The sequence below is a fragment of the Stegostoma tigrinum genome, chromosome 17, assembly GCF_030684315.1.
Source record: "Stegostoma tigrinum isolate sSteTig4 chromosome 17, sSteTig4.hap1, whole genome shotgun sequence".
Taxonomy (NCBI): Eukaryota; Metazoa; Chordata; class Chondrichthyes; order Orectolobiformes; family Stegostomatidae; genus Stegostoma; species Stegostoma tigrinum.
The window spans coordinates 28,632,775-28,652,026 of NC_081370.1; the positions used below are offsets into that span (position 1 = coordinate 28,632,775).

General features: G+C 40.5%; 1 protein-coding gene across 6 annotated transcripts in view; it reads left to right on the forward strand.

The window, feature by feature from the left end:
* dennd2b (DENN domain containing 2B) overlaps positions 1-19,252 on the forward strand; it is a 403,328-nt gene that overhangs the window by 367,371 nt on the left and 16,705 nt on the right. For all 6 annotated transcript variants that reach the window (XM_048545174.2, XM_048545171.2, XM_048545172.2 and 3 more), the window contains 2 exons: positions 13,907-14,084; positions 15,765-15,806. In XM_048545174.2, the coding sequence (XP_048401131.1) occupies positions 13,907-14,084; positions 15,765-15,806 (220 nt within the window). The remainder of the gene's footprint in view (positions 1-13,906; positions 14,085-15,764; positions 15,807-19,252) is intronic.

The window sequence follows — 19,252 nt, forward strand, 5'->3', positions numbered from 1 at the left end:
TGGTTAGCCTGTACTTTTGTCTGCGCCTCTTAAAGAATGATGCATTTTAATTAGAAATAGTACTGGAACACATTGTGAACGAGAATTTGGTACCTGGGATAATCACAGGAATGGAATGGAAAAGTAGTGACTGCAAGATTTTCTGACAGTATTCTGGTGACTGTAGTCAGGGAGAGGAGGTGGTGTCTTGAGGATATGTTATGTATTTGCAGGATGCTGCAGATAAACAAGACAACAGTTTTGTTAATTGTGATGATTCGTGCAAAGATTCTGGCCTTAGCATTTGGAATTAATCTCCCAAGAGGTTCAGTGGCTACAATAATGATCAAGGGCAGTAAGTGCATCTTCAAATGACTTATCCTGTAAACTGCATATCTAGCTTCTCATGTTGTTTAAAGGGTTGGACTTGACTACAAAAAATCTCTTAATTACATCTCCTATCTAACATTCATATGGTTAACCTCAGCCTCATACATTTAAATATTTTTGTAAGTCCCCTGTCATAACTTGCAAACACAGACTGCTACTCAACAATGACAACCACATCACTTTATCGTATTGCACCACACCCACTTTAACACTTGCCTTTCTCTTTCAAGACAATGCAATGCATTACCAGAAAATGTAGCCCCTAATGGGATGAAGCCCCTCAGCCCTTTCATGAAAGACGTGGTAGTTGCTGTATTGGAGTGGCCATGACTGAGCCTGTGGCCAAAAACAAGGCTGAAGCTCATATAAAACTCTCACTGTCTCATTGAACACCACACTCATCCCAAAATATTTTTCTCATTTACAAGGTGTAAGTGGTGTAATCTTTTGTTGCTTGCTTCACCCTTTGCAGCGTAAATAGAAGCCACTTTGTGTTGAATACAGCTTAGTGCTGCAGGGAAAAACACGACGAAAGAAACATTAAGGTGCAGAGGTAATAATTGACTCTTGTATATAAAATACCTGTTTGATTTATATATTTGCTTGGCAAGTTTATTTTGTGTTGATTTTTAGTTTAGAAATATGGTCAAGAGGATCCAGAATAACAATAACAGGGGAGGGACAGTATAGAACTATTGTTGAATGTGATTGAAATGCGATTGCATTTGGCAGTACCTCAGTTGGATAAGCCAGTCGCAAACACCCTAACCATGAAGGGAATGTGTTGGTTGCCTCCATCCTTTCTGCCCTTAGATGGTGGCAAGATCTGTATCTTCATGTTGGTGAGCTTGTGTAGGAAACAACAGGCCATGATGAATTTAGGCATGTACTGTAGGGATCTAGCAGTGCAGTCTGGGCAGCGGAAGCAATGTTTAAACAACAGCCGTGTGTTCATTTTCATCTTGTAAGACAGTATGGCTTTTGTTATATGCATATTCTACTCAAATGTATGAGTTGTGGACAGGAATCATGAGCCACATTGTCAGCAAATAGCCCCTGTTGCCTAATAGGCACCCTGGGTTGTTGTCATGTCTGAAATACAAGTGGTATAGTTACACACAGATTTTAAGAAGTGATGTACTTGCATTAGAACTAGTTCAGAGAAGGTTCACAAGGCTGATTTCTGGTTTGAAGGGGTTGCCTTTGGGAGAAACGTTGAGCACATTGGGCCTATACCCATTGAATTTTAGATGAATGACCTGCTGCCATACCAGTTGTATGAAAAGGAAGTGAAATTTCTTTCAAATAACAGTGCATCTTGGAGTTAGCACGTAGTGCCTACAAAGAGATGTTAATGCAGTGAATCACACCTTAAATCCAGGAGAGGCCTGCTGTCTTCCTGAAGCTTCATCTCTCAGGCATGAGGAAATAAAATGCATTTAGCTCTTTTGGAACATGGAAATTCGATGACTTTCTTATGCAACAGTGGACAGCAACCTAGAGTATAATATCGTGCAAATATTATCTGCTGTACATTGAAGGAAGCCAGAGACATCTTCTAGTACAGCCTGTCCTGAGGCTGCACTTGTGACTGCAGCAGGTGGCAGATTTTAGTGAGAACTACTTATGGAATGGAAAAATCTATGGGAGAAATGGTGCTTAAAACGATAATATATTTTAACAGAGCTCCAGCTCATCAGTTAGCCTAAAAGCACATACCCATATCTAGTCCTTTCCATATCAGTTGGGAGATATTATACACTATCTCGCAACTAGCTTTTTGTCCATACCTTGGCCTAGAATCTCCAGTCAATTTGCACCAGAAATGGCACAAATTATGATTTTTGGTTCCAAAAAAATCTTGAAAATTTAGGCAAATTAGACTTGCAATTTTTTTAAATACTTTGATTTTCTAGATACTTTGAATTGATTTCAGAAGCCTTTGCTCTTGATTAGTATTGTCCTCTCCACCCTTCATCCAAAAGAATGAAAATTCAATTTTCCTTTATTTACATAAGTTCAGAACAATGGTAGCTTCGATCTTAGTACCTTCAGTGCACAAAATCTCTTTGGATTTATACTTCCTCCAAATCGATTGGCAGTTGCAGTGGAATTCACACAATTGTTACCAGAGATGGTCTAGATTCATGAAAGTAATGCGAAGCACATTTATGAAAAGTTTCTAAGAAGTAAATTAATGAGAACAGAATTTTAATAAAAAATTATAGTAGCTAAGCCAATGTCTTCACGTCGAAGATACCAGTATATTTCAGTGCATTTGTTTGAATGTAATTACTAAACTGATATATCACAACAGAAGCTAACTGTCTGCTGTTGATTGTGGAGCTTAAAAACTGTAGAGACTAGTGAAGTGCAAACTGAAAAGAGATAATTAAAATTCTAAGATTACAGCTTATTTGGAATTTTAAGACAACTTTGCACACTTCATGTCAGGCATTTTGTTTTAATGAATACATGAAATATTTTAAAATTAAATTTGCTGAACTTCTTTTAAAAGTGTGGAGCAAATACTGTGCAAACAATTAAGAATATAGCAATATAAAATTAATAGTATGCAGATTATGTTACATAATGTTATGGGTGGAAAAATAGAAAGCAGAAATATTCTTCCATGGATTATAAACGTTTCCTCCTCTATTCTAAATATTTAGTCCTCAGTTCAACTTAAATTTCCCCTGAATTGCACAACGGAGATCAAAACATCTCTTCGATGCTAATTCTGGGCTTTGGAAAAAAAAAATCTGTGATGACAAAGAGAGCTGGCCTGATTTTCTAATTGACCTAAAAGTCTGCTTGAAATTGTTGACCTCTAGCCAATTCTGGGGTGTACACCAGTTATCATTGCTGGGCTTGAAGCGTCACGATAAACCTAGAAAATAAATTAACAGCATCCACTTCTGGAATGCAAAATGAGTGCTAAAGAGTCCAATATCTAAGAATGCACACATTCTGCGACAAGTATTTGCACAGATACGATATTGTTTAAAATGCGCTATGCTAAAACAGGCATTTGGCCTATTGTGTGTGCAGTATACTGGAGTCAGTTTTTGCAGGTAAAAAAGCAGTTGGAAAGTGGCCTTCTAAAGGACTTTTGAAGGCTGTTTATAAAGCAGTAAGTAAAAATACACCATCTAAATGCAGAACTAGGTGGGGACACAAGATTAAAAATGGAAATTTACAAACCTCCTCCAGGCATTTTTCATCATGGCCTCATTTGATTCTCACTTGTTCCAGAAGGAAACCAGTGTGAGGCAATGGAAGATCACATGACCCAGCGGAGTCAATATCCAAGTGTTGGGGAACCCTGCAGACCATTAGCTTGTACATATGCCAAGGTGTCCTATTTTGTCTAGGACCTGCTGATCCTCCCAGTGTTTCTCCTTTTGGCTTATACAACCTCAACTATGAAAGTTTATGTTTCAATTCCTTCACATCTTCATGGTGGAATCATGGACACCTGACCAAAGGATTTCTGAAGTATAGAAAAAAATCCTGTCAAAATTGTCAGTGTAAATATTGTACAAACGAAGAAAACTTTTGTAAAGAAAGTATAGAGAGTTTCTGTATCTGGTGTTTTGTTTGCTCCCATTCTAAGTCAAAACAGAAAAGAAAAAAAATGACATAAAAGCAAATTAGCAGATGCTGGAGATCTAAAATACAAACAAAGTGGATGGCATGGTAGCTCAGTTGTTCGGAGTGCTGCCTCACAGCGCCATGGATCCTAGTTCGATTCCAACCTTGAGTCACCATCTATTTGAAGTTTGCTTGTTCTCCCAAGCCTGCGTGAGTTTCCTCCTGGTGCTTCTTTTTCCTCCCACAGTCCAAAGATGTGCAGGTTAGATGGATTGACCATGCTAAATTGCCCCTGGTGTCCAGGGATATACAGATTAAGTGGGTTATCCATGGAAAATATGGGGTTCCAGGGGGTGGGGGAACTAGGTCTGAGTGGAGATAATGGGAACTGCAGATGCTGGAGATTCCAAGATAATAAAATGTGAGGCTAGATGAACACAGCAGGCCAAGCAGCATCTCAGGAGCACAAAAGCTGACGTTTCGGGCCTAGACCCTTCATCAGAGAGCTCTCTGATGAAGGGTCTAGGCCCGAAACGTCAGCTTTTGTGCTCCTGAGATGCTGCTTGGCCTGCTGTGTTCATCCAGCCTCACATTTTATTATCTAGGTCTGAGTGGAATGCTGTTTGAAGGGTCAGTGCAGACTTAACAGGCCAAATGACCTTTATCGGCACTGTAGTGATACTATGATTCTTGGAGAAACTCAGGGTCTGGCAGCATCTGTGGAAACAGTGTTAAAGTTTATAATCTAATAAATCTTCAGAAGGGTCATCAGACTCAAAACACTATTCTCTGCCAAAGCCTTTAACCTTTAAATTCTGAAAAGCTGTGTATTTCCAAAATCCATTAGCAATAAGCTAGCCACTTGCTACATCCACAGTAGCAATAGTGAATGGTACAGAAGGGATACAAGTTAATCAAAGGGAATATGAAAACCTAACCCTTCCAGTGCATCTTTTTGTTTACAGCCTTTTTTCTGCACTGTGGTTGTATAGCCTCTTCAGTGATGAGCACACTAATAGATGCAGGAGTTCTACATTCCAATACTAAAATTCCATTGACAACTATTATCATATACTCACTAGGAATGGCTTGAAATATGTTCTGCTTACATTTGCATATAAAATAGAATTGCGCACAATAATTTAATCCTACTCGGAAAGCCCAAGGCTGCATTTGACTGAGTATGGCATCAAGGAGTCCTAGCAAAACTAGAATCAGTGGGAATTGGGGAAAACTCTCCACTGGTTAGAGTCATATTTGGCACTTAGGAAGGTGGTCGTGATTGTTGGAGGTCAGTAACCTCAGCTCCAGGACATCTTTTCAGGAGATCCTCAGTGTCGTGTCCTAAGCACACTCATCTTCAGCTGCTTCATCAATGACCTTCCTTCCATTAGAAGATCAGAAGTGGGGATGTATGCTGAAGATTGCACAATGTTCAATGACATTCACACTCTTAGATACTGAAGCAATCCATGTTCAAATGCAACAAGATCTGGATAATATCCACACTTGGGTTGACAAGTGGCAAGTAACATTCATGCCACACAAGTGCCAGGCAATGACCATCCCCATTAAGATTCGAGCTGACCGTCATCTCTTGTCATTCAATGCCGTTTCCATCGCTGAATTTCCCCACTATCAACATCTTGGGGACCAGAAACTCAACTGGATTCGCCACATAAATACACTGGCTACAAAGGCAGGTCAGAGGTTAGGAATAATCTGGGAAGTAACTCACCAGCTGACTCCCAAAGCCTGTCGACCATCTACAAGGCACAAGTCAGGAATGTGATGGAACTGTCCTAGCATGCCCAAATGATTCATGACAGCAATAACAACACAAGAACCTTGACCCTATCAAGAACAAAGCAGCCTGCTTGATTAGCACCACGTTCACAAGTATCTACCACCCATGCTTAGTACACATTGCTGCTACTATCTATGAGATGCACTGCAAAAATTTGCAAAGATCCTCAGGCAGCACCTTCCAAACCCATGACCACTTCCATCTAGAAGGACAAGGGCAGCAGAAGCATGGGAACACCACCACTTACAAGTTCCCCTCCAAGTCCCATTCACCACTCTGACTTGGAAATATGTTGCTGTTCCTTTGCTGTTGATGTGTCAAAATTCTGGAATTCGCTCCCGAAGAGCATTGTGTGTCAGCTTATAGTGCATGGACTGCAGTAGTTCAAGAAGACAGTTCACCACCATCTTCTCAAAGGCAACTAGGGATGGGAAATAAATGTTGGCCAGTCAACATCCATGTCCCAAGGGAAATAAAGAAAAATGTATAAAGTAGCAGATCACTCTGATTGTGAGGTAATTTCACATGCAGCAGTGTTTATTTTTGAGCAGAACAGCCTATCTGTGACATGTATGCATCCGTGCATCTTTTCAGTATTGCATATTCAAATAACCTTTCCTTTACTGAATTAGGGTTTGTTAATGTCAACCTCTCAATTCCATTATGTGGGCTACTTAAGTAGATGTTAATGAGCAAAGTTGATTTTTAAATGGTAGGGAATTTATAACTGAGGTGAATGCATAATTTCCACAGAAACTGGCACAATTTGCAACAAAACAGTTAATCCCCATGGAATGAACACAATTTGTGGCTGAAGATTTTTTTTAATGCAAAGTAAAAATTTATAATTGCATGATACGTTGCAGTTGATGTATGATACAATGTCAGAACCCCTGACGTTTCTGCGGGGCAGGCCTTACAGAATCAAGGGCCCTTCAGTGGCTGCCAATGGGCCTTTCTATAGGATTGATGTTCCCTATGGAGAAAAGTCTCATCCCCACAATGCTGTCGACTCATCTGAGTTCAGCAGCTAGTCTTTGTCACCTCTGCCAGTGGAAGCAGCAGTAGAGGCCCAGGATCATTGTGGGCCCTCAGGCCAAAGGTGAGTAAGGATGTGGATCATTTGTGGGGGTAGGGGGTCTCAGACACAAGACCAGGGCCTGGCTGTCATGCTTCCGACCACAACAGGCTGTACATTAACTCCAACCCTTTGTTTTCAACGGCAAAATTCATAACCCTGTGACAGTTCCCCCAGAAATCCATTTAATTGTGTTGACCACTAACGCTGAATGGAAATGATTAAGTAGAATTTGGTGAACACAAAACATTGAAGATTAAGTAAGTATTTAATTTAAAGAGTGTCCTTGGCTGAATGAATGCCTTTTTGTTCTATCTTATGGGAAAGATAAAGGATGTTATCAAAGGATGGGGAGAGTTATAATTCGTGGATTGTAATAAAACTGCCAACAGGAAGGATTTATGTTTCATAAGAAATTGCTAAAGTACCCTTGGATTATACAGTACTATACAAAACAGCATAGGAACATGCCTTTTCGCTCACCAAGCCTGCGCTGATTCCAAATGCTTATTTAGACCCGCTACTTATTGCCCGCATGAGGTTTCTATCCCTCTGCCCCTGTTCATGTCCCTGACAAAATAAGCCTCAAACCTGTCTTGCTTAACCTTAAACATTACCTGCTTTCACCACATCCACTGACAGTGCATTCCAGGCAGCCACCAGCCTTTCATCTTGAAACTGTGCCCTCTTGTCGTTGACCTTTCCACCCGAGAAAATAGCCCCTGATCATCTACCCTCTCTATCCCTCTCATAATTTTGTAGATCTCTATCAGGTTGCCCTTCAGTCTCTGTCTTTCCAATGGAAACAATCTGAGTTAGTTCAACCTCTTCTCATAATTAAAACCCTCTAGACCAGGCAATATTCTCATAAACCTTCGCTGCACCCTCTCCAAAGCATCCACGTTCTTGTGGTCACCAGAACTACATGGAATATTCCAAATGTGGCCTATAACTTGCTATCTTTTATATTTGATGCCCTGGTGGATGTAGGCAAGTCTCCCAAATACCTTCTTGACCACCTTATCCATCGTGTGTCCATTTTCAGGGATCTGTAGACCTTTATGCCCAGATCCCTCCTGTATATCACTGTAGATCAGTGGGTAGCACTGCTGCCTCACAGCGCCAGGGACCCAGGTTCGATTCCACCCTCGGGTGACTGTTTGTGTGGAGTTTACTCCCCATACCTGCGTGGGTTTCTTCCGGGTGCTCTGGTTTACTCCCAGTCCAAAGATGTGTCACTTAGGTGCGTTATGGGGGATAGGTCTGGGTGGGATGCTCCAAGGGTCGATGAGGACATGTTGGGCCGAAGGGCCTGTTTCCATACTGTAGGAATTCTATGATCTATGTTCCTAAGGGTTCTGCCAATTATTGTATAATTCACAATTTGATCTTCCAAAACGCATCACCTTGCATTTGTCAAGATTAAACACTATTTGCCGTTTCTTTGCCCCAGATTTGTAATGTCTATATCCCACTGTATTCTTTGACAATCTTCCTGACTGTCTGCAGCTCCACCAGTTTTGGTGTCTTTGAATGCATTTTTAAGACTGTAGTTGGCAGGCCTGAAGCCTTGATGTTTCTACCCCACTTTCTTCCTTGGACATTGTGCCATGTTTGGGAATAGTTATAGAGAGGGCAACGATCTTTTAGTGCTGCATCCAGCGGGTCATTTTTATACACACATTATTAATAATGCATGGTGTTAATCTAGCCATCAATAGAGACACTACAGCAGAGCCAAGACCTGCCCTATTTTAATGTCTTTTCAGGAGCAGTTTTGCACCTGGTACATGGAACTGCCCTCAGTAATAGAAAACCTGAATGATTTATTCTGCTCTTCCTACCCGCATTCCTTCATAGCTGCATATTGTAAAGGCCATGCTTTTTGTTGTTACGTGTCTTGATTGTGGACTGAAACTGGAAAGGAGCTGTTTAAGAAATGAAGGATTGCTGTACTTTTTAATCAACAAATAATCTGAGGTTTGTGGTAAGGGCTGTTTACACAATCGTGTGTTCAAGCAGTGGAGGGAGGGTTTGCAGATGAGCTAGAGCCAAGGGTTGTGGATGAATGGAGTTTGGCTGGCAACAAATAGCTGATTGATAACTGATCCCCAGTGCACAGACCAATGGCAAAGGCCTCCTGCCTGCCATCAAGTATGTGACTGGCTCCCAGGTAGCTGCACAGCTTGCGGGAGTGAGAATATTTGGTCACAAGCCTCAGATCTCCGTAAGTGCAGGAGATATATCCTTTGTCTTCAGTTTTAAAAAAAATGTTAATCCTAAAGAAAGTCTTTTTCCTCAGCATTTGCTGTAAGCCTTGCCTTATGTGTGAATCAGCAGTCTCCTATCATGTGGTATGAATGTAGCTTTCCCTTTACATTTGCATTCTTGTGAATTGTTCTGATGAGTACAAAGCAAAAAACAAACCTCAAAAATGTTTTTTTTTCCCAGCAGTGTTCAAGTTCTTCAGTACCAAATGACTATCCACTACTTGTGGTTTACCAAACTTTGGTTAAAAAGTGTCAGTCAATGGTATTATATTAATTGCATAAAATCACCACAGAATTTCAATTCTGACCACATTGTACTAACTTTACAAATGAAACTCTGGGGGCCAGTAGTTTCCAAGAATGAGCAGATTTCTGTTTGAGAGGTAGAGGATAAAAGCGAATTTGACCTCTAGTTCCAGAGATATTGAAGATTTTGTCTTGAGGAGGAGGGATACCAAGAAGGCAGACCAGAGTCCGTGGAATTAAGAGGGCTGGAGGTGATGATAGAGCTGGGGCGAGTGCAGTGTGACCAGAAATACATTAGGATACCAGCATGAACGTTTAAAATTCAGTTACCATGGAACAAAGGAGCCAATAAATATGACTGTGAGCAAGATGATTGACAAACACATCTTTCTGTAATAGAATGCAGAAGGCTGAATTTTGAAGAAATTAGAGTTTGTAACTTCAGCAAGAAGGACACATACTAAATAGCCTCAAAAAGAAAGCACTTGCACTTATATAGCACTTTATGACCACGCCTAGACATCTCAACAATCTTTACAACTAATAATAATTATTTTTTGCAGGCAAACATAAAACAGTGATATGGTAGAGCTAAGCATTATTACAAGAGTTGGAAATAGTTTTGGTGATAGAAAGGAACCTGGATGTGAAGTTTGTTCGGAGTCAAACAAAAAGTTGGCATAGTCTAACCCAGTCCAACTGGGGAGATAAATGGACTGAATGGCAACTGCTTAACCCCTTCACAATGATTGGTTTCTTGAAATCTTAACTCATTCTTGACGATTTTAGCTACACAACAAAGCAGCACTGAGGTGATTGATCATATTAATAATCAATGCTTACTCTTACATAATTCACTCCTAAAGACCCTAAGTTAGTTATATCTATGCTAGGTGCTCTGACATCAGTTATTTAGAATTCAGTTACCAGCAGATAACCTATAGAAAGCAACTCCTTACCGAATGATTGAAACAGTTTTGTTTGGCTCCTAAAGTTAATAGTAATGTGCTTTTTCCAAATTATTTATTCTGTGATTTGAATTTTTAATAACGTTTTAACATTTCATCACAATCACAGGATTAGAAATTTGTACATTACCACAAGACTGTCAACTGTAATGCTAGTGAAAAAGAAATTACTAAATGTTGCCACCTGGTGGCTTGGCAGAGCAATGAATGTACAGTCAACTTTCAAGACCACAAGGCAAAACCAAAAGTGATTATGCAATGTGCCACAATGACCAGCATGCTTGTGCAAATGCCAACGTGACATAAGCTGGTCACAATCGGATGCAACAGAACAGAAGTGTTCTTCTCAAACTCTATCCTAACTAAGCCTTTAAATAACAGCAAACTACTGCAGATGCTGGAACTGACACAGAATGCTGGCGGAACTCATCACGTCTGGCCGCATCTGTGGAGAGAGAGAGAGAGAGAGACAGACAGACAGAGACAGAGTTAATATTTCAAGTGGAGTATGACTTCTTTTCAAAACTGGAGTTCTTCATGAACTGAATAAAACAAGGCTATCAAAATGAATTCATTAACTGAAGTAAAGTGCTTTCAGATTCCTAGAATTTTAAACAGCTGGACCACCCAAATAGTTTTTGTTTTTCCAGGAGTGCTCATTAGATTAGTTAGAACACCAGTTATTATTCTTTTTTTTCCCATAATTGAGATAACTGTACTGAAAAATACTGTTCTTTTAACTGCTCCTGTTTGCTCCAGTACGTTTTCTTCACTCAATCTCTAGCAGTATTCGGCATACAAGCTTTGATACTAATTTAATAACTTTCTTGGTCAGCTGAAATGTGGTGTTTTGAAGGGAATCCCGATGGCTAAATTTCCTGATTTCCTTGCTACACAGTAAGGCATTTGTGAAGCTGAGCCATTGAAGCATTCTTACTGATCAAATCTGGCTAACATTCGGATCAAATATCAGGCTCTGGTATAATGCGTTTGATAAGGTTCCCCATGGCAGGCTGATGGAGAAAGTAAAGTCACATGGGGTCCAGGGTGTGCTAGCTAGATGGCTAAAAAAACTGACTAGTCAACAGGAGACAGAGGGTAATAGTAGAAAGGAGTTTCTCAAATTGGAGATTTGTGACCAGTGGTGGTCCACAGGAATCTGTGCTGGGACCACTGTTGTTTGTGATATATGTAAATGATCTGGAGGAAGGTGTAGGTGGTCTGATCAGCAAGTTTGCTGATGACACTAAGATTGGTAGAGTAGCTGATAGTGAAGGGGACTGTCAGAGATTACAGCAGAATGTAGATTGACTGGAGAGTTGGGCAGATAAATGGCATATGGAGTTAAATCCGGGCAAATGCGAGGTGATACATTTTGGAATATCAAATTCAAGGGCGAACTGTACAGTAAATGGAAAAGTCCTAGGGAAAATTGATGAACAGAGAGATCTGGGTGTTCAGGTCCATTGTTCCCTGAAGGTGACAATGCAGGTCAGTAGGGTGGTCAAGAAGGCATATGGCATACTTTCCTTCATTGGGTGGGGTATTGAGTACGAGTTGGCAGGTCATATTGCAGTTGTATAGGACTTTGGTTCGGCCACATTTGGAGTACTGTGTGCAGTTCTGGTCACCACATTACCAAAAGGATGTGGATGCTTTGGAGAGGGTGCAGAGGAGGTTCACCAAGATGTTGCCTGGCATGGAGGGTGCTAGCTATGAAGAGAGGTTGAGTACATTAGGATTATTTTCATTAGAAAGACGGAGATTGAGGGGAGACCTGATTGAGGTCTACAAAATCATGAGGGGTAGAGACAGGGTGGATAGCAAAAAGCTTTTTCCCAGAGTGGGAGACTCAATTACTAGGGGTCATGAGTTCAAAGTGAGAGGAGGAAAGTTTAAGGGAGATATGCATGGAAAGGTCTTTACACAGAGGGTGGTGGGTGCCTGGAACGCGTTGCCAGCGAAGGTGGTAGACGCAGACACGTTAGCTTCTTTTAAAATATATTTGGACAGGTATATAGATGGGCAGGGAGCAAATGGACGCAGACCGTTAGAAAATAGATGACAGGTTAGACAGAGGATCTTGATCGGCGCAGGCTTGGAAGGCCGAAGGGCCTGTTCCTGTGCTGTAGGTTTCTTTGTTCTTTATAACACCCTAGCTGCTGGGTCATTCCCTTGATAAAGAAAATTGTTTAATGTTCAGTGTGTTGGATATGATTGTTTATAGTTTTATATGCTTAAAATGGCATCATTGGCAATGTTGAATGTACGATCAATGCCAATTATGGAAATTTAAATCCAGATTCATATTGTGAGGGGAAAAGGAGAGAATCTGTGTAAAGTCAGAAAATGAATCAACTAACTGAATGATGTAAGTTTCAATTGATGCAATCTGGCAATTGGTTCAAGGCTCATTAGGCTGTGGTCAGTCCTGGTTCTGCAAGATAGAATGCCACTTGAGGACATCTCTATGTGATTGCAACTTAAATTTACCAATTTTCTGCTGTGACAATGCATGCTAATTGAGTTTAGTTAAGATTACATGATGTTATTTTATTATACTCATTGAATTTGCTACCAGAAAAAATGTATCCACCAGCCAGACAAAAAGAAAACATAAACCTTACAGGACCACCAAATGTCACCCATGTATGGAACTTAAGAACTAAGCATGGTGTTTGACTGCGATGACTGTAACCGCTTCTAAATATATGAGAAAGGAAAATACTGGTACAACAAATGTAGGTCCTTTACAGTCTGAAATGGAAGAATTCACAATGAAAAACAAGGAAATGGCAGAAGAATTGAACAAATTCTTTATTTCTTTTCTCACAGAAGGACATACAAATAACTTCTCAAAAATATTGGAGAAGCATGAAGGAAAGAGGAGCTGAAGGAAATTAGTATCAGTTTAAAAGCGTTGGACTGATAGCTGATAACAACAATCTAGGTCATGATAATCTATATCCCAGGGGATGGCCTTGGAAATAGTGGATGCGTTGGTTGTCGTCTGCCAAAATTCTGTAGATTCTGGATCAGTCAGCAGATTGGTGCATGGAAAATGTAATCCCACTATTTTTAAAAAAAAGGAAGGAGGGAGAAAGCAGAATTACATACTGGTTAGCCGAACATCAGTAGTAGGGAAATTGGCTGGAGTCTGTTATAAAGGACATGAATGCAGGCTGAATAGAAGTCACCAACAGGATTATACAAAATCAGTTTGGATTTTTGAAAGGGGTGTCATGTTTGATGCACCCAGTGGATCTATGTGCGGACATGAGAGCTAACTGCCCCTAATTTGACTCCTGCTCCTATTTTCTACATTTCACCCTGCAATACATCTTATGGTTGAAATCACTCACAAAAGCACATGGTATACTCTTTTTCCTGAGACATGATCTAAATTCCTGGATATGTTGGTATTTTTAACTCATCAAATACTTTTCTCCAATATGTAAAAAATCCCTAGCACAAGGTTATCATAATTTCTTCAGTAACTCGGACAATATGTTAGGAATACAATAGCATTGAACAGCAGAATTAATCATTGATTGGTTTTGTCCTGTTCACACAGCACTTTGTCCAGCTGTGCCCATGCTGTGGTGGCTCTGCTGTACCCATTCTCCTGGCAGCACACCTTTATACCAGTACTTCCATCCTCCATGATCGACATTGTCTGTTGCCCAACACCCTTCCTGGTGGGATTGCTCTCCAGTTCACTTTCTAAGCTGAAGGAACTTCCAGTAGAAGAGGTAAGTACTTCAAAATATTTCCCTATTTTAGGGAAGTGCATTTCCTGCCAGTAGGTTCTGTTAAACAACACTTCTATTTGACAAGCATGAAACATTTATCCAAATGTCTTGCTGAGTTTCTCTGTATTAAAACAGTGGCAGAATCTGTTTATTTGGAAACCAGAAGTGGGAAGGACTTCTGCTTGGGGGTGTGTTGGTTTTCTCGTGGGATTATGTTCTCAGGTCATGACATATATGTGCATGTGTAACATTTCAAATTTTATAGTCACCTGGGCAGGTGGCTCTGTCCCTGCTCGGACCTTCCAGGCTCTAACTTCTGGATGCCATATGTGAAAGGTACCCAGACAGTGGATCATCCAAGAGCAACCCAGGAACATCTGTACACTTCTGCTGAGCATCCCTACCCACTGGAATTGACAGAGGTCAGGCAAAAGGCAATGGTACACTTTAGCAACAGTTCCTAAGAGTTCTCCAGAAGGATGTCTAGGAGAGAAGAGAAGTTTTTTTTTTCCCCCCAGGGATGATGACAGGACACTGTCCTGACTGATGAAGGCCATTTGGACAAAAGTGGCTACAGAGTTCATCATTGTGAGTAGCTCAGGAGAACCTAGCTCCAGTGTCACAATGGATTGTGAGATTTGTTGTGCACTGTCAGGGTATGTTCTGCTGTCACACACAAGATTGGATGCTGGGCATCATCATCAAATGTCTCATTGCAGCTTCCTATGTAGTTCTACTGGCACCACAGTGTCACTGTCCCTCTCACATCTGTCAGGGTTCACAACTAGAATGTAAAAAGACTTACAACACTCAGCAGCTCATCTGCCATCAACTCACTGATCTTCCTTCATGACTAGGAGAATGTACATGTCTAATAACTTTTCACCAAAGGCTTGCTGGGTTAAACTGAGCAAACATCTGGCGTGAACGGACTGATCTGTGAGAAGACAATAAAGGAAAAGACACGTTTGAAATCTGGACATAATCAAGTTTTCCTTGGGGCCTTTATCAGGCTGCTTGCGTCTAGGGTGCTTTACACTATTCCATTTGCCATTGTCACAGGAGTCTTCTCTACTGACCAAGCATCAGGAAATAATGGGCACATTGCTGACATTTTCCTATCCACTTAAAAGCTAACTACTTTTAATTTAATATGACATGTATATACAGGAAACGTAAGCAGGATTTGTGGTACAGTATATTCATGACTGTGACTTGTAAATCCTGCTGTATGTGGCAAGCGTAACTGTAGAACTGGCATTTTACAAACAGGTTGTTACATGGTCAGTCTGAATTCAGGATGTTGCTGTGTTGCTGCAGTAATTTGAACTAACTAATTCATCAGAGGTTAAGACTTAAAAGTATTAAAGATTCAATGCCCTTGTCTTAACATCGCTTCCCTTGGAGGTCCTTAGGGATTGTTGTGAACGTTTTTGCACTGATGTTGTGACACCCATTTATAGCATGGGCCTTGAACAAACTGCTTATCTGTTTGGAATTCCAAAGCTTGGAGTAAACCTCCATTAGTTTTTCCTGAGGAGCTGGGCTGGCAGACTTCATATTTGCAGAAAGTCAAGGCCAAATATTTAATCTTGTGTGGGGTTTAGGCAAAAACAATTTTAGTTAAAGAGTCTACAGATTTCTCAATGATAATGAATTCTGCAAAATTCTTTTCATCAGGCACTGATGGTTGATCTAGGGACAGATCGCTTCCTCCGACAGGTAAGACTCATAGCAGAAATATTCCAGCATAAGAACCAAACTGTTAAATACTTGTGAATTTATAACTGGGATTGTAATGTTACCAGTTAAGTCTGTACTTTTGCTAGCTGTTTTTGAGATTTCTTTTTATTCATGGAGTGTTACAGGCTGACACAGTGGGTTAATGGTCCGTATTGGCAATGAGCAGTGGGATGCTGGTACTTGCCACATTTTCTTCAATTTCCATTTTATTTTGGAAAGGAACCAAATGGGGAATGGGTGGAAGCAAAGCAGGGGCCATTGCCATTCAATGTAGACCAAAGTACAGGCAAGGAAACAAGCTTCAGTATTTTTGCTAATGTAGCTTACAGATGAACGAAAAACATAGGAAATAAAAGCGAGATTAAACTAGTTATTCCATTAAGTCTGATCGCGTATTCAAGTTGGTTCATGAACATGAACACCCCACATTCAAGTCATTCATGGCTGATCTTCTACCTCAACAGTGTTTTCCCATGCATCCCCATATCTCTTGATGGTTTTGCCATTTAGAAATGTATCAATTTCTGTCTTCAACATACTCAGTTACTGGGGTTCCGTAGTTCTCTGGGCTAGCATTGAATGGTTCACCAATATTCCCACGACGGGGTTGTCAGACACATGCTTTTAAATTAGGGCATGGGTTTCCAGGTTGGGGGTCATGCAGAGAGGGGTGGATTCAGAAGCAAGAGCAAGTGGGTGTCTTTTACCTGTCCTGTGTTGAGTTTCCCCAACTTATGCACAAGCGAGCACAGATCCAGGAACCCCATCAATACCTCACCAATCTGACAGCATGCCTGAACTGGTTTCTCAGTTTTTTTTTGTATCCTTGAGTTGAGATGATAGGAGCCCAAGTGGGAAAAAATCTTTAATAGATCCTTACATTGTCATTAATTGAACGTCTAATGGCCTGTATCAGTGAAGGATTAGAAAGGTTGAGCTGAGCCTTCCCAGCCAGAACAATTCAGGGTGTTCTGGGACATCCCAACTGGGTCTAATTAAATTGTTTTCCTGCTGCTTTTGGGACTGAAAGATACCACCCCTTCATAGGTTGTGAATAGCTGGAGAAACCATTCTGGTTTATTACCAATAATCTACTATCTTTGTATCCAGCATTTTCAACTTTCAGCCTTGTTGATCATCAGAGCAGGGCATCTGTCAAATTTCAATCCCATTCATTTATCCAATGCTACTTTTTTTCACGATACTAATTTCTGTCAGTTCCATTTTTCCACTAATTCTTTTGATCTTTGTTATTTTTGGGCAATTTCTTGTAACTTCCTCCCTGAGGGCAGACACAAAGCATCTGTTTTCGTTTTCCTACCATCTTAGCATTCCCTGTTATTAATGGAAGAAGGTAGTCGGTGAGAGAAGAGTAAGGTGAGAAGAGTATAGATTGGGGCTTGAGAGGAAGAAGGTGGGGAGAATTGAGGTTGGTAATGTTGTGAAAGAGTGAGAAAATGGTACTGGGTGACTTTGTTGGGAGGGGAAAAGTTAAAATAAGTTAAAGTCAAATTAATTAAAAAATTACTTTCCTTTTGGACTGAGATTGTGTGGCAGCAGTAAGAAGGACTGAGGTCCACAGCTTATTATGGGAGCCAAAGAGTGCCTATAAAGTGACCAAACTCAAGGTGGATAAGCTTTTAGACCTTAATGATATAGTTAATCGATAGTGAGAGCAGCTATGAGATTTGTCAAGGAGATGATGATACGCAACAGACTGTCAGCAGCCCACGTTTGAAAACTTAACTACATTCTTCTGGTTAGCTTTGTCAAGATTGCTATCTGTGCAGTGAAGGTGAATGCCATTGACAGAAACCTAGAGTACACTCAAGGTAACTGTGCAAACATGGCAGAATATATCATTGAAGAGTTTTAAGGCCAAGTGGTAGATTTGAATAAAAACAGTGGACGTCTCGGGATAGGATATATGGAAAAGTTTTCAAGGGAGATGCTGTACTTAGCAACAGAGAATGAGAGGATCAGAAACTTGGTTGTGGTCACTTGTTGTTAATGATTATAGGCCCCTTACATGATTTTCCAACACTCTCAATGACTCTTAATCTTTTGTAACCAAGCCTCTCGGTCTCTATATGCCAATGTTGTCCTTAACTCCTCTGAAAATGAGTACTTTCTAATAATCCCACCTACTTGCTTTCTGTCCTTGCAAAAGGCACCATAGAACTTGGCAAAAGTCAGACATATTGGGTTATGAGAGGATTGTGACGTTGTACATCTGCACAAGTGAGAGTCAGTATAGTCTACTGCAATGTTTGAATTACCTAGGGGGAATCAGAGGACTTTACCGGATCTTCCTCACTGAAACAAACATTGAATGCACCTGGAGGACCATCAACTTGGTGAAAGATGCTCTTTGGTCTGTCCGTAACTTGCTGGTCCTCCAGACCAAGGGCCTCTGAGTGTTGCAGACTGGCATATTCTAAGGCCAGGACTACATCCTGAGGGACACACTAAAGCTTGAGGCAGCTGCCACCAAGGCGCAGCGGGGAAAGACCATCATGTTTCTGTCAACATTAAATGGGGGTCTGTTCAGTTATTGGGCCCTCCCAATGCCTCAAATGTCTGTAAATATAATCTTGTAACAAATGCCTTGGGTTTGTTTGCTGGATAGAGTCAAACACCAATATTTGCTTGTTTCTTCATATGCTACTGTACAGAACCAAATTGCTTTAGTGACTATGGGCATATGTAAAGATATTTTTATGAAAAAATGATTTTTATTGACATTTAAAAAGTACTTCTCCAGGGACACTTACATGGCTATGGGAATCTAGGAAATGTCAAAATCATAATGTATAAAGTATCACAACTGTGTGATAAAGGTAGATGGAATGGCTCAAATAAAAGCAATTTACTGTGGGTGCTGGATAGCTGAAATAAAAACAGAAAGTGCTGGAGGAACTCAGCAAGTCTGACAGCATCTTTGGAGAGATAAACAGAAATAACATGGAGTAAAATGTGAATCCTTTTCAAAAAACCGGACTCAAAATGTGAACTCTGTTTCATTCACCACAATTGCTGCTCGGGCTGCTGCATTACTCCAGCACTTCCTATATATTTTAGATGGAACCACTGATCATTTCCATGCAAACATTTTTGTATGTTCCTTTCCTGATGGAATTCAAGAAATCTCGTTAAATAATGAACAAAATTCAGTTTTGTGAAATGGCAAACATAACAGCACTTTGCCCTCTTCTGTTAAAAATTTAATTAAGGTTCATCAGAGTTGTAGAGTCATACAGGAATAGAAACAGAGATAATGGGAACTGCAGATGCTGGAGAATCCAAGATAACAAAGTGTGGAGCTGGATGAACACAGCAGGCAAAGCAGCATCTTAGGAGCACAAAAGCTGATGTTTCGGGCCTAAGCCCTTCAATAGAAACAGACCCTTCAGTCCACCATGTGT